At 46.5% G+C, this 14,700-nt stretch overlaps 1 protein-coding gene across 6 annotated transcripts in view; it reads left to right on the top strand.

The window, feature by feature from the left end:
* Positions 1-14,700, top strand: part of MICAL2 (microtubule associated monooxygenase, calponin and LIM domain containing 2) — a 118,860-nt gene that overhangs the window by 80,909 nt on the left and 23,251 nt on the right. For 5 of the 6 annotated variants that reach the window (XM_068147966.1, XM_068147965.1, XM_068147964.1 and 2 more), the window contains 3 exons: positions 8,111-8,303; positions 11,599-11,768; positions 12,960-13,034. In XM_068147966.1, coding sequence (XP_068004067.1) covers positions 8,111-8,303; positions 11,599-11,768; positions 12,960-13,034 — 438 coding nt within the window. Of the gene's footprint in view, positions 1-8,110; positions 8,304-11,598; positions 11,769-12,959; positions 13,035-14,700 lie in introns of those variants that run through there. The other variant, XM_068147968.1, reaches the window with a different exon arrangement.

Below are 14,700 nucleotides of genomic sequence, written 5' to 3'. Positions count from 1 at the left end.
TTACCTACTGTTAACTGCAGTTGGATAGCCCTGGAGGAATAGTAAGCAGCTCTGAGCGTTATGCTTTCAGAAATCTGAGCTTGACCTTTTTGACTGGTCTAGTAGAGATGATATGGCCCAGCCATGCCAGGCAGTTCCGTGGTGGTGCTGAGATTGAGACAGCATCAGTCTTGGATTGGGTCTGCACAGGTCAGTACTCCATGCAAAACCTCCCTTGGTTCCTGTGAGGGACTGGCAGTGATGCTCTGCTGTGCAGGGATGGGGTTGCACTCTTTCAGCATGACAGGCTGCTCCTGTTTAGCTTGAGCAAAACCAGCACAGGTGCCTGGTAGCCTGAGGGATGCCTGTCCTGTATTTCCATGCATAGAAACTACCTTAAAATCACTGCAGGAGAAAATGACTAACAAAACTAATTGTAAGCTTTCAGGGATTTAAGAATATTCATGTAGCTCATGTCTGTAATATGCAGCATATTGCAGACATGACTTTGCTGCTGCTATGCTGGGCTCTCCACTTTGCTCTTGTACCTGAGGGAGGAAGGTGAACTGAGGTGGTCACAAGAGCACTTGAGATCCATGAGTCCTTGGTCCAGCTTGAATGGCTGGCATGTTTTTGTTACTTATCGAGAGCTTTATTCATCTTTGGTTTTGGGCTTCATGATGACTTCTGGGGCTGTCCCTTCTGCAAAGCTGGGTCTTGGCTCACATGGTATTACTGTAGTGCTACCTCCTTGGCTATTGCTGCTGGGCACAGAGCCTTTGTAGGAGTGGTGCTGCTTGAAAGCCTTGTTAGATGCTGAAATACCTCCAGATCACTGAGGATACTGGTACAAAAACATACTAACACCACCCCACCCACCCCCCCACATACACAAACAACCAAAGGGGAAAAAAAAAAAAGGGTAAATAGCAACTTTTTAGGTTACATGTGGTAAGCCTGGGGCTCTGAGTGCAGGTTGGCAGGTGAGCTCACTACCTTGCTGTGTTGTCCCACAGGCTTGGGTTGCTTTGTTGCCTACTCTGCTCTTTGGTACAAACTCCCTTGAGTGGTCCAATCTGCTCTGCAGGATCTGATGGGTGAATTCCTGTAAGTACACCAGAAAGTCACAAATGGACTGAAGATGGCCATTTCCAAACATCCTCATTGATTTACCTTTAGTGAGTAAATGCCTGTGGTGTTTGGATTATTGGTGCTCTGGAGAATAACAATATTTATGCTCCTTGACCATATGTGTACAGCTGCAGTAAGGCTCACTTTTGAGTTTTGTAGACTTTCCTAGCATTGCAGAGGGATCTTTGTCCTTCCCTGGCTGCATCTCTAACTCATTTGAGACTTGGTGCAAAAATTGCTATGTGAAATAGAAGGGTGAGCTGGCACAATATTGAGAAAACTTGGCATAACACTTAAAGGAGAATAAAAGTGTGCTTCATTGGAAAGAGGTTTGCATCTGTGGGGGCTGCAGGAGATGTTTTGAACAGCCCTGACCCTGGGGTGAGTGCCAACCTGGATGTCAGCCCTGCAGATGAAGCTTTAGGAATACTTCTCATTTACTAGACAGCTAAGCTAACTCCTTGCCCTGTAAGGAAAACAGTCATTTTTCATTCTGTATGAGGAAGATGAGGTAGGTTTTGAAAGGCAGACAAAGGAGAAATTGTTTATTGAACTTTTTCATCATGTTTGAGTGGGATGGCCAGAAGAATTCAGGATTGTTCTCTTGAAATCACTGGCTGTATTGCTGCTGCTTAAATAACTGAAGGCAGCTAGGCTCCATTGCTTACATGAAGAACACCAACACCCCCATGCCAAAAAAAAAAGGCAAAGCCATGTTATTTGCTCTCAGAGCAAGTCAGTCAAGTACTCTGATCAGGAGAGCTCTGACTGAGGAGAGATGCTTGCACTGAGGAGACAGGCAGTACAGCTTGTGTGCTGAAATGCTGCTGCCAGTTTGCAGTGAGTTTATTCACTTTCATCCCAGGCTCTAGCTGGGCCATCAGTGCATTCTCCAGGGGCCAGCTGCCTGCACCCTTCTGTGGTGCAGTGTGTCCTTCATCCCTGTGTCCAGTGCTCTCAGGCTAGCAAGGTGGAATACAGCCCCACCTGCTCCTGCCTGCCTGTACAGCGCCAGGTGAGGAAGTGCAGACACTGCCTGCTCTGCTGTGCTTCAACTCTGCCTGGCCCCACTCTCCATTTGGAACCTGTGGTTTTGTCATCTGGCTTAAGAGTAGGAAGCATGAGCCTGGTTTTGTGATACTGCAGAGCTTTCCCGTTGCTTTGTCCAGCAGAGTCCCTCCAAGCCCTTGCCTCAGGCCAGGTCCACCTGCTGTGGTGCCAGCAAGATGTCCACAAACCCAGAAACTGCCCAGCTCAATACCAGAGCCAGCCTATAGTTGGGTGAGGTGTGTTGAGATTTGGAGCTGGAAGACAAGGGTAGGGAACATAAGAAACCTGCTGACTGGCAGGTGGTAGCTGGGACTCACTCTGAGAAAGCTGGGGAAAGGCAACCAGAAGGTAGGGAGTCAGGCAAGGCACACTGTGTATGGCAGGGGAGAGCAGAATCAGGAGATTAATGAAAAGATAATGGAGTGGCCAAACAAAGCATTTGGGAGACATGATGAATGAGAAGGATCATCGTGCTGTGGATGACAGCAGAATAAGGAGATTTACAACTTAAGGAACAGAAAACTTAAATTCTCTTAATTCCATCAGACTTTCAGACAGCAGGTTACAGTTGTGTAAGTGTAGTCCATAAAACAGCATAAACACTGAGCTGCAAAGGACCCATGGCTCCTTGCTGAGCAGAGCTGGGAGGGCTGCCCTGCCTGCTTGCTTCCCCTCACCTCAGTGCAGGAAAGCAACAAAGGACATGGAGGATTTGGGAATTAGCATGTTAGCTCCTTGGCTCACTCAGACTGACTAGCTAAGCAAACTTTAGCACCTAGAAAACACAAGTCAGTAGGGGTTAGGACGTTTCCACTTTAACTGCCCAGCAGTGTGCTGTGAGATTCTTGTGGTGTGTGCTGCCTGTCCCTGCAGACGCACTCACATGGCAGAGATCTGGTTGGGTGACCGTGACCCAAGATTAATGCCTCCTATGTACGGCTTGTCTGTGACCCTCTCCTCGGGTAAACTATTCTAACATTTTGGCAAAGGATTAGTAAGGACTCCAGTCCAAACTCTGCTAGAGAGCAGGCATACTCACTGCTGGAGGTCTTTAGCATGCTGAGACATAGTAGGAAATTTAAAGTGAGTGTGATGGAAATGAAGTAAGATCTTATGCAAATGCTATTTTGAGTGACTGTTTCCTGAGGACTGGGTTCTCCTCCGATAATGGCTGGTGCTGCCTGTCCCACAGAGGTCAGTGGTACAGCACTAATTTGCACTGGCAGGAAATGGGGCTGTGCCCTTTTTTGTCCCCCAGGCCGGATACTTCTTTTTTACATGGTGTGTGTTTGTCTTAAAAAGTTCAATTCCTCTGACTCAGTCTCATAGCTTCTAGTAGAAACCCTTCTGTCCTGGGGAGGAGACTTGATGTGGAGCAAGAGTACTGGCCTGTCACAGAGGTGCCTGTAGCATGGCAGGCTGCTCAGGTAACTCCAGACACATGGCTTGGTCTATCTGCAGGCCCCTTCCCCTTAAGGAATAGCAATAAGGCCATTTTTATGTGTTCTGGTTAAGAAGTAGGACAATGGGGGTAAGCAGAGCCAGGCACAGACTTAGGAAAGGACTTGTGCACTAGCAAAATCAGTTATCGTGGAGCTTTTGTGGTAATTCCACCTTGGATTTAGGAGCTGGATGTCCACCTTAATTATTCTGCAAGACCTTGAGCTTCCCCAGAGAGCAGGGATGGTGGTGGGGTTGCTGCATATGCCCAGAAGTGCCAAACAGCATGGATTTATCCCCTGTCTGAGCACAGCTTGACCTCCAGCAAAGCTCTGTCTGCCTCCTCCCTGAGGGCTGGTTTAGCAGCCAGCATGGTCCCTGACCAGTTATTTGCAATGATCATTAGAGATGCCATTCTGGGATGCCTAACTCTCAACATGCAGTGCGATGAAAAGGAGGGAACTGAGGTTGAGAGCCTGCTTTCCACTCTGGAGACAGATTCACAAAAATTCACTGTCGCCTTACTCAGGATCACTGCAACATTTTACCCAGGACCTGACTGCAGGCGCTGCAAGGATGGGTGGCAACCCAGGATACAATCAGAGATACAAGCTTCCCAGCTGGCATGAAAAGATACAAAGGCCGCTTCTTATTTAGGCTAGCCTCTGTTTGGGAGCAAAACTGCGTGCCTCACCTTTGTGCAAGTACCTGACCTTTGGACCAGCTCAGGAGAAATTAGTTCAGACAGCCCTTCTTACCTTTTTTGTGCAAAATAAGAGGTTTAAAGGAGTCTCAGCTTTCTCATTTGTATCAGATTGTGTTTATCCTTTTAAAAACTCCTTTAAGAATTGCTGCAGTAATGGCCAGTGTTGAATGTTGGGGGGGGAAATTTCAACCCACCACACCAGCGGGATCAATTTGCCTGGTTGTGCAGAGGCAGGTGGTCTGCCCCAGGCCTGTGCAGCCTCCAGGTGCTTGCTGGAGCTGGCCATGCTCTTCTTCCGAGGTGTTCACACGCATCCAGCAGCAGCAACTTGTCCCTGCTCTCTGCACGTGATCCCTACCCCTTTTGTTCCAGGGGTGGAAATCTCTCTCTTGTGAGAGCCTGCAGAGCTCTGCTGAGCTGTTTTCACCATGCAGCACCCACCCATGGAGCTGAGAGTTTGGTCTGGTGCTGCAGGAAGGGCTGCCTTCTAGGAGAGGCCACTGAAATGGTGCAGCATCATCAGAGCCTTCAAAAAACCCTGACAACTTGGTGCCTGTGACATCTTTGGGTTTTTGTCTGTGTGTGGGTTTTTTGTTGGTTTGTTGGGGTTTGGTTTGGTTTTTTTTTTTCAGCCTGTTCCAAAGGTGCAGCCCTTTGATGAGAAACAGTCACATTTACTTTAATCTTTTGGAATATGTGACCAGTGTTTAGGTTCATGTACACACATGGGCATCCCACAGACTGAAACACCAAGATGGTGCAGTTTCTGCTTTTATGGAGTTAGGTGTAATGTGGTTTATTCAACTTCATATATCACAATGCAAATATTGATTAAAATATTAGTAAGGAGTGAGTCTGCTTTCTAATCCTGGAGTGGTTTGGGTTGGAAGGGACCTTTTAAAGACCTAGACCAACCTCCCTGCCTTGGGCAGGGACACCTTTCACTAGGTAGAGGTTGATGCTGATCTTAAACCTGATAGGTATTTCTGGGAATGCAAACTTATACCTTACTCAAAAAAGGATTTGGCTGCCTAACAGATTGCTGAGAGGATGAGCTTCTAGGTGCAGAATTCAAGAAAGGGATATACCATGATATCAAAAAGGAGAGAGGGAGAAGGGAGGAAGAAAACCAAGCACAGAAGCATAAGTCTTTAGAGAGAAGTGACAGTGCCACCCCTAACAGTTATCTGGTAGACTGAATTACATCCTAAGGTCCTTTGCCAGCTCTGCCTATTATGTCTATAATGACTGAAAACTGTCTGTGTAACAGGCTGTTGCAGAGGGACTTGTTGACTTGAATACATGCAGGAACCAAGCTGGGAATGATTTTTAGGTAGTCTGTCTGTCTGTGGGTTTCAATGCTCTCCAGCTGTGTGTCTGTTAGTCATAAACATGTTTTCTTCTCTTTCCTGTCAGCATGGTGGGGAAAGTATTAATGCACTGAGCACGCAAGCAAATATCAAAACTGACTTTAACAGCCATGTGCAATGACCTTGGCCAGTGCTTATTGCCAGCATGGGTACAAAGCTTATAGACAGAGCTGGCAAAGTTGTTTGGTTTTACCTGCTCTGATTTTCATATAAAATGCAGCATCTCTCAGGGAGAAGGTTGAGCTGAAGGACTAGGTTATACAAATTGGCTCAGTGCTGCTTTCTACTCTACTTCTGGAGAGTAGAAATGGCTCCTCATGGTCCAGTCCAGCTCTGGGGGAGAGTGGACCATTCCCGGAAGGGTTTCATGCCCCCAAGCAAGGAAGGTCCCCAAGCTGTGGGCAGCTGTGCCCCATTGACTCATCATCACCAGAATACTGCTGGGCTTGCAGGGAGCTGACCATTAGTGTGTTTGAGGTGGGTGGCCTGGCTTGGCCAAAGTGAAAGTTAGACACAAAAATCAGAAAGGGATGAGTTTCCTCCATCTCCTAAAGGAAATGAAATCTGTGTGGTGGAGAAGCACATGTCTGCTGTGGTGCAAATGAGTTGGATGTAGAGGCTGAGCATATGTTTTCACATGGGAGAACTTTGCTCTGGAGAAGTAGCCAGCCACTCCTCCGTCCTCTTTGGCTTCTTGTACATAGAATCTTTTTTTTTTTTTTTTCAAACCCCAAACAAAACCCATCCAACACTCTTGTGAGTAATGAATTCTTGAGGAGTTTTCAAGCCAAGAAAAAACATTGGCTTTTATGAAGGGTGGAAAACCAGAAATCACTACAGCCTTTTGAAAAGCACAATGCTCTGTGCTGCTTGGGAAAATTGTAGTGGGTAAAACTGCTAAAAAAAATTACCACCAAGCCATGTTACTCAGTCTGGGAGTGCAAGTAAGGGAATTTCACCTGGCTGGCATAAGTAGTACAGTCATTCCTGCCACCAGCAGCCAGGCTTTCCTCAGAGGTGCTTACTTTCAAACATAGAAAGGGGCTGAGCACAAGCAATAACTGGGAGAGGTGCAGAAGCTTGGAACACCCGTTTTCTTTTTCTGAAGGAGACAAGGAACTACCTGAATCATGCAGAGTAAAGGTGAAGTTCTGCTGTTACAGCTTGTTTAGAGGGCCTTGCTTCACAAAAATGGTAGCAGTGACAGAGACAGTGATGGATGGACCAAGTGATCTGAGATGGGATTAGGGCTTGGTGTGATATGGGATGTGCACCCACAATACCTGCCATATCTGCTTCTGCTGCCCCTGGGCTGTGACCAAACAGATGTGTGATGGCTGAGGGACAGCCTTGCTGCTCCAGAGGGTCCTGTGGGTCAGCACTCGAGTGCCATGGTGTCTATAATCTTCCTAATGCATCTGGGCTTTGCTTGTAGCACTCTTGCTCCTGGGTGGTTTGTTTTTCATGTACAATAAATGAAGGAGCTGCAAGTTAAAGAAGAGTTTAATTGGTATTTACTAGATAATTTTCTCTAATAGATGTCTGATTTTGGGGGTTGGTTGTCTCACACATTCAGGTGTACATTAGGAGCAACAGTGTTGAATTAAATGTAGCAAAAATACCTCACATGGGAGGTGAACTGAGCAAAGCCACTCTCCCAGAGCTTATCATTTGTCCCTTCTGCACCAAGCCCCAAGGGAACTTGTGCCACTGATTTATTTCTACTTGTTTGTGCAGGAAGTTGTGGATAAATGAGGTTGCTCAAAAATTAAGGACTTTATAGGAATAGATAATCTTCTCCCTTTGGCTCTGTCTGCATCACCTGGGATGAGTGAGGGGAAACTTAGGTTTATTCTATATTTCTCCTACCTGAATGCAAAGTACAGGGCTCATGCTATTTAAGTGCTGTTGTGCTGCTTCTTTTCCCAAATCAGTGTCTGTATTTGCTGTACTCACTCAAAAATAGCCTTCTGAAGAGCCTGTGTTTGTTTTGCTCATTTCCACTGTCCTAAATTGACCTAAACTTACAATAAAATGATAGAGATTTAGCCACCTCAGCCAGGCTGGTCCATCTGCCTCCTTCCACATGCAGATGTATATCATGGCCTGAAATCCCTGCTTGAATGGCTGGCATGTTTTTGTTACTACTGCCACCAGTGACCCAGCCTGGATGGCTGTCTCACTAAGCAGTGAGGACCTGCAGGCTGCACCTGAAATTTCCTCATTGCATCTTTGTGGAGTGGATGAATCCCAGCAGGGATGTACCACAGATCTGCAGGTTCAAAGGGCTGTCAGTGTGTACAGCTCACCTGCACCTGTGGGGACACATGGGGTCCCTTGCAGAAACCACTGCTGCTGGCCAAGGAAGTAAGGTCCCCCCTGAAGACTCCTTTGCTTCAGCTTGCCCCTAACACCCAGCTTTGTGCTTTCCCAGACCACCACCTGCCCACAGCTGATGAGCCCACCTCCCCAAAGAAGGCGAAGAGCATCCCCAAGTGCCCTGATGTGGAGAGCTGGTTCTCACCCCCTTCCCCTGAGTGGGCCACCGTGAGGATCATTCCTGAGGAGGAGATGACTGAACACAACCTTCTTGCTATCAGAGTCATGGTCACCAGTGATGCAAGCAGGTACTTTAAAATACAAGTAAGCCTGTTAAAAAGACTCCTAAGAGCAGCTTAGTTTTCTCTGGAACTGTAAGGAAAAAAAGATAAAGTAATAGTACTGAATGTACTTACAAGGAGAGGAAAAAAACCAGCAGACAAACCACTCAGAATAACAATTGCTCTTCACCACAGCCATAAATCCCCCAGACACATGACTCACTTTGCAGGAAATCTTCAAATATTCACATCCCACACAAGGGCCTGAATCAGAGCAAAACATGGTCCTGATCAGCCTGCGTTCAATTCTTTATGGACCAAAAAATGCTGGTTCAGGGATTAAGGCACTGGGTGTGTTGTGGTGAAAGGTGCATCCTCTGACCTTGCCTTCTCCCACCTTGGGTATCATCCTGCAGCTCTGCACCCTGGGCCTCTCCCTGGGTATTTGAGCCTGTCCACCCCCAAGAAATATGAAAGTTGGTGATCACTGGGGAGTGCCCGGAGGAAGCCTCATTTCTGCACACAAATTAGAATACATTGGCTTTTGGGGCAGGATTCTGTGAAGTTCATTCCATCCAAAGATTAGATTGGTAGCTCCAGGGTGAAGCAGTTTCCCTTACTGAGGACTGAAAAAGATGATAAGGAGATACTAAAAAAAAAAAAAAAAGGGGGGGGGGAGGGGGGCAGGGGCAAACTGAAAACCTTCAGTGTTGCAAACACAGAACCATTGCTCTGTAAGGAAGCTCCTTCAAAGACTGACAACCTTTAACATCTCTTCAAGGTGCTGTGTAGCTTGTGGAATACAACTTTCTACCATTCCCTCTTGTGATTTTTAAATGGCATTTGTGCTCTGATGCATGGGTCTGGGTGCTCTTCTGGGGAAGAATGAACCTCTCCAGGGTTCCTCTCCCATGAGGGATGGAGAGCTTGGGGAAGGGTATCCTACCTATTTGACAGACCTATCTGTGAAGTTTGTGTATCCCTCACTGACAGCCTGCAGCTTGTGGTGCCCCTGGGGTGCCCAGGCAGCAATGAGAGTCGACTAATCCCTCTGATTCAAGTGAACAGCTCCTTCTCTGCAGCAGCCCCTGCTGTGGCTGGACAGAGAAGCCCCTGGTTCCCTGCCAGGAGCACATGGTGTGAGGGGTGCTGCCTTCTCTGTCGCCAGCATGACTGGTGCCAGCAGCTCTGAGGTCAGTCTCCCACTGCTGCAGCAGCTTGGGCACACTTTGCTTCACACCATTTTGTCAAGGACAACCCCTGTCTAAAAATGGGGGATGAGAGAAATAGAAAGTGACAAATGGCACTTCTGAACTGTGGGGCACTTGGTGGGATGGGGAAAACCACCAGCTTGGTAACACAGCTTTGCAGTTGAGGCTTTAGGTACTTGTGAATAATGACCACCTATTAAGCAGAGTTTAGAGGAGAAGCTTTGTACTTAAGCACTTATGTCCTTGCCAGCCAAGGAAAATAAACATTTTGCTCTTTGAAAGAGAAATATATCAATCAATGTTAATGGCAGGTCTTTTTCTTTTGTGTGGCGTTCTGCCCAATCTCAGTGTGGTTTCTCCCCATCCACACAGGATATCAGCTATCAAAGTCTTCATCTATTTGTATTTTATATATACACATATACATGCTTGACATAGCTTGAAAGACACCTAACAAGTATGTATTAGTGGTGAAATTTAAAGCTGCTCTGATTTAGCCTATGGAGAGAACAATGCACCTGGAGCTGTGCTCTCATCCTCACTGCCTTGCTGGCCCTGGCCTCCCAGCGCTGCTGGTGAAGTGGTGGGGGTGCAGGACTGGTAGGCAATACCCATATGGCATTTGCCCTGGCTTTATAGTGTCTACAGCCTTTTATTCAGTTGTTCTTCCTCCCACCTCCTGGGCTATGCCTTGGGCTGCTGAAAGAAATCTTTACTTTCTACAAGGCAGTACTATATAAACAGAAACCAGCTTTTCCCTGCCCTGACTAAAGGACTACTCACAGCATAAGCTACTTCTTTTCTTTCTTTTTTTTTAGATACAGCTATTAATCATCACAAGAGATCTATAAACTAGCTTAGCAATGTTGTTTGCATTAAAAATAGGCTGACTGGGGTGATGGCATGTTTGTTTATGGCAGTGGGCATGTGGTCATGTCAGGCAGCTTGCAAATGCCTGTTCCTTACAGTCTGGCTTAAGAAATGAAACAAATCTTATGACTGTTTTAAAAAAAACAGACTAATAATCACCTAAACCTCTCATTATCCTTCTCAGAGGTAAGGTCACAATGTGTATGCCATTCATGTGTGTTTGTGTGACATATCTTTAGTTACATTAAAGGAAAAAGATGCTAAAACCTACCTCTGTGATCAGCTTGGGGGCCTCATTACTCTTCCTGTTAAGTCTGTCCCAGCAGCTCCTGAAGTTTGGTTGCTTATTTTTTATACAAAATACCTGAGTTTTACAGAGGCCTTATCCAAGCCACAGATGTCACCTCTTGGTCAAAACAGTTGATGCTGCATGATTTCCAGTATGAGTTCCCCTAAACTGAATGCTAGGTGAGATTCCCATCCCTCAGAAGTTCCTCAGAAGCTCTCCTTGGCTTTGCCTTCTGCCAGCAGTGCAATTGCAGAGGCAGCAGTCACATTGCAGGAGGGGACTGTTCCATCCCCTGCCACCTGCCAAGTGATGAACACTCAGCAGCCAGTGCCACCAAGAGAATGAAGCTGATTCCAGGTCCCAAAGGGGAGATGAGGTGACATCCAACAGTAACTGTATTGAATTGTTGGTCATGGTCAGAGCAGGCTGCCCTGAATTTGGCCTCCTGTGAGCTCCCTATGGCATGCCTCTTATTTCCAAAAGTCTTGGGAAAGGGAAAAGATGAAAAATAGTTTTGACCCTTGGGCCTAGGCAGTGTGCTGCGTTGCAAATACTGCCATTTCCCTCTCTTCATTTTGGTATGGCCTTGCAGGCAGAAGGACCTGTCTCTGCAAACCACGCAGTGCAGTGCTTCACCTCAAGCTTCTCTCAATGCCAGTTTGATTCCAGGTACTGAATGCAGTTGTGGGTGCAAACCTGGGCATGCGAAGTCTGATGGGGAAATGGATATCTGAACTGTATAGCAACTGCAAGTTACAGTCCTGTAATAGCGACAGTGAATGAAGCACAATGAGAATACCAGGTCTGACTGCAAAACAGCTATTTCTCTGTCACCTCATGGCTGTAGGGCTGATACTGGTGCTTACTGCAATGAAAGGTAGTGTGTATCTCCATTTTATGCATCTTCTGACGTGTCCCACTTTCTTTGCATCTTGCCCTCCTTCCCTTGTAGCTCTGAGCTGGAGTCTGATTTTAATGGTGACTCAAACTCTGAAGTGAATGAAGGAGGGACCTCATTGCCTGAACCCTCTGTCTGCCTGAGCCCTTTCCAGAGGTGGGCATCACTCAGCAGGAGCCCTGTGGTACCAGAGGAAAGCCCCAAAACATCTAAAGTTGCCGATGGTAAGCAGGATCCTAACCTGGGCATCCTTTAAGCAGCCTCTTTTGAGGGCTGAAGTCAGGACTGGGAGAAGTTTTCAAAGCAGAGGCCAGGCTGTACCTCTTAAGTGTCCTTAACTGGGGGTGGGGTGTGGGGGTTATGACTTTTGGGTGCTATAGATGAAACAGCATTTCCATGATGCAAAGTAACCTGGAGCAGTTGTGCCTCTTGCTTTGCTTGCCAGGGTGAGATGAATGTTTTGCCATCGGTGAAGTGTAGACTTTATTAGCAGCCGATGCATTATTTGCAGTGTTCTCAAGCAGGGCTGACGCTGGGAGGCACTAGAGAGCTCTGAGTCATTCAATTTGTATTGCTGTCAGCAGCTGTTTCAAATGTTTGTGTCCAGTGAAAGCACAAGGAGGAATGGCTGTAGTTAACAAGGTGATGGGGAGAGATTTAGGAACAGTCTGCCTCCAAATGGAAATTCCCTTCTAGAGCTGGAACAGGCCAGAACTGAAAGATGTGTTAAAAACAGCTAAAGAAACGATTTTGCAAAAAATAAAATGCCATTGTCATTAACTTCTTCCCATTTTCCACCACCCCCAGCCCATGTATGCTTTTCAAATCAGCAAGTAAAATGTACTCTTGAATAACCAAGCCCTTGTTTAGGGCAAAGTAAGGACAGCAGCAAACCCCGAAGCGTGCCTAGCAGTGTGTGTCCCTGTGCAGTCAGTATAGGATTTTATCTTTTTCCTTTCATGGTTTCATACTCTTCCCCCACCTCCAGTTGCTATGGCCACCTTTCTCCCCACCATCACCTTCCTCCCCACCACACCAGACAGGTTTGTCTAAGTGTACGTGAACAGCCTCTCAGCTCTGCAGCCTCCCGCAGCTGCATTATCCTGAAGCCTCTGTCCCCTCGCCTGCCTTTCTGCTCCTGCGGGCTTCACAGAGGAAAGAGCAAGTGCTGGGTTGAGGCTGAGTAAGAATTCCAGCAGCAATTTTCTTCCGAGCATCTGTCGCCACCCATCGCTGCCCTCTCCTGGCCCTGCCGCAGCAGTAGAACCTGCATTGCTTCCGGGTTTTCTTACTGCTTAGAAAACCACCCCACACTCCATTTAAGCTGTTTTTCTCCCCTTTCTTTTTTTCTTCTATTTTCACTCTCTAGCTTTTGCTACGTTAGCTGACCATGTGTCTTTTCTGATTCTGTTCAGCACTACAGAGAGCCAACAGTTTTCACTCCACAGCATACAATAAGTATCAGAATTGGAGGAGAAAACTCCAAACAAGTGAGTAAAGCCCAAGAATGAATTTTGTCTTGTTTGTGCTGTCTTCTGTTTCCTTGCCTCCTAAATGTCTGTTTCTCCTGCTTTCCTTTAAAAGTTTTCTGGTTTTGAGTCACTAGATGAGAAGCCAGAGATCTAAAATGCAACAAATATTTTCCATTTCCTTGTCCTCAGGAGATCAAATTCCCTGGGTGACTGTTCCTTATGTTATTTCACCCACCAGCAAGTGGTGTCTGCTCTAATTCTCCAGCTAAGAAAATGTATCCCTATCCCAGAACCACTGTTCTCTCTCCAGCCCTACCTGCACTGACTGCTGCATTTCATTAGGTGCAGATCTAACATTTTGAGTATCTCTTGTGAGAAATGCCCCTGGAGATGCCTACTTACACCCATCTATAAGCACTCTATCATCTCTTTTTAGCTGGAAAAAAACAGGTTTCTGGGTTACTGAAAGGAAGAGTGCTAACAGCCAAACCAAGAAGTAAACTGGAAAGAGTGTTAGTGGTTCTTGTCCTCTAGCACTTTCAGTTGGTTTGGGCTGACCCAAATGGCACAGGAATGCAGTGATTTCTGTAGTGACTGTCTGCACTCATCTCACTTCTAAAACACGGTGTGGTAACCCCTCACAGCCAGGGTTGCTGCTCATAACAGGGTTGCCCCCCTGTCTTGGCACAGCTCCTCTGAAAATGCACCCTGGCCTGCCCTGTGCTCATTATGGAGTCACAGGTACCTGCCAGATCTGACAATCCCAGTATGGGAGCTGTGTGAGCTTACCAGCATCTCACCAGATAAGCCCCAAGAGGGCTGCGTTCCCTGGGATTCAATGCACCTCTGAGGTGTGGGAACTTGCTGTGCTCCAAGAGGCTTCTCTGGAGCAGCTATGTGGGATGTCTGACCTTGGGGGAGGCTCATCCATGCCCAGGATGAAGAGGCAGAGCAGGGTGCCCTCGAAGTCTCGTGGCACCTATGTCAGCCTCAGGGCTGTCTCTGAGCACTGTACAGCATTTTAGGATTGAATCAAAATCAGATGTTGGCCTCACCAAAAATTTGGATTTAAAATCTTGCCTTAACTGATCTCAGTTTTTAAAAGATCAAACTAAAATGATGCTTATTCCATATTCAAGGTAGAAAAAAGCAAAAAAAAAACTATTCTGGGAAAGGAGTGAAGACTGGGGTCACTTGTTAATTTCGAGTCATTTTCAGCTTGTTCTCAGCAAGTGCATTACTTAATTGTTTGCCAATTCATTTCCCCACCATTTTATTAAAAACTTCCGTGTGCCTCTGAAGGGCTCTAGAGGGAGCTAAAAGCCTTAGAGAGGGAAGTGTTGCACTGCATGGATTTGTCCGGAGCTCAAGTCTGCTATTAAAACGAGGTGTAAAGCACATAGTGGGAATAGATTAAAGGCATTTTTAATTCTCTAGGGGAATCCAGTAAATCTACGGTTCTATATTTAATCCATGTAATGTTTGGTTACAAGAATTCATATGATCATAAGTCACATGAAAGAAAAATGTCTCCTTCTCAGGCTTATTTCCCAAAACACATATGTTTCATAAACAGCACGAGGTGCACAGCCAAAGAAAGGAAATCAGTGTCATGGTTTTATTGGCTGGAAGGCTCAGAGCAGGATATTACCTTTCAAAATCTTTAATCCCAGTCGCACGGCCA

Source organism: Melanerpes formicivorus, unplaced genomic scaffold (assembly GCF_026170545.1).
Source record: "Melanerpes formicivorus ecotype bairdi unplaced genomic scaffold, bMelFor1.0.p_v2 SCAF_16, whole genome shotgun sequence".
Lineage (NCBI taxonomy): Eukaryota > Metazoa > Chordata > Aves > Piciformes > Picidae > Melanerpes > Melanerpes formicivorus.
The sequence above is the reverse complement of the archived record's forward strand: the minus strand, read 5'-3'. Positions and strand labels throughout refer to the sequence as shown.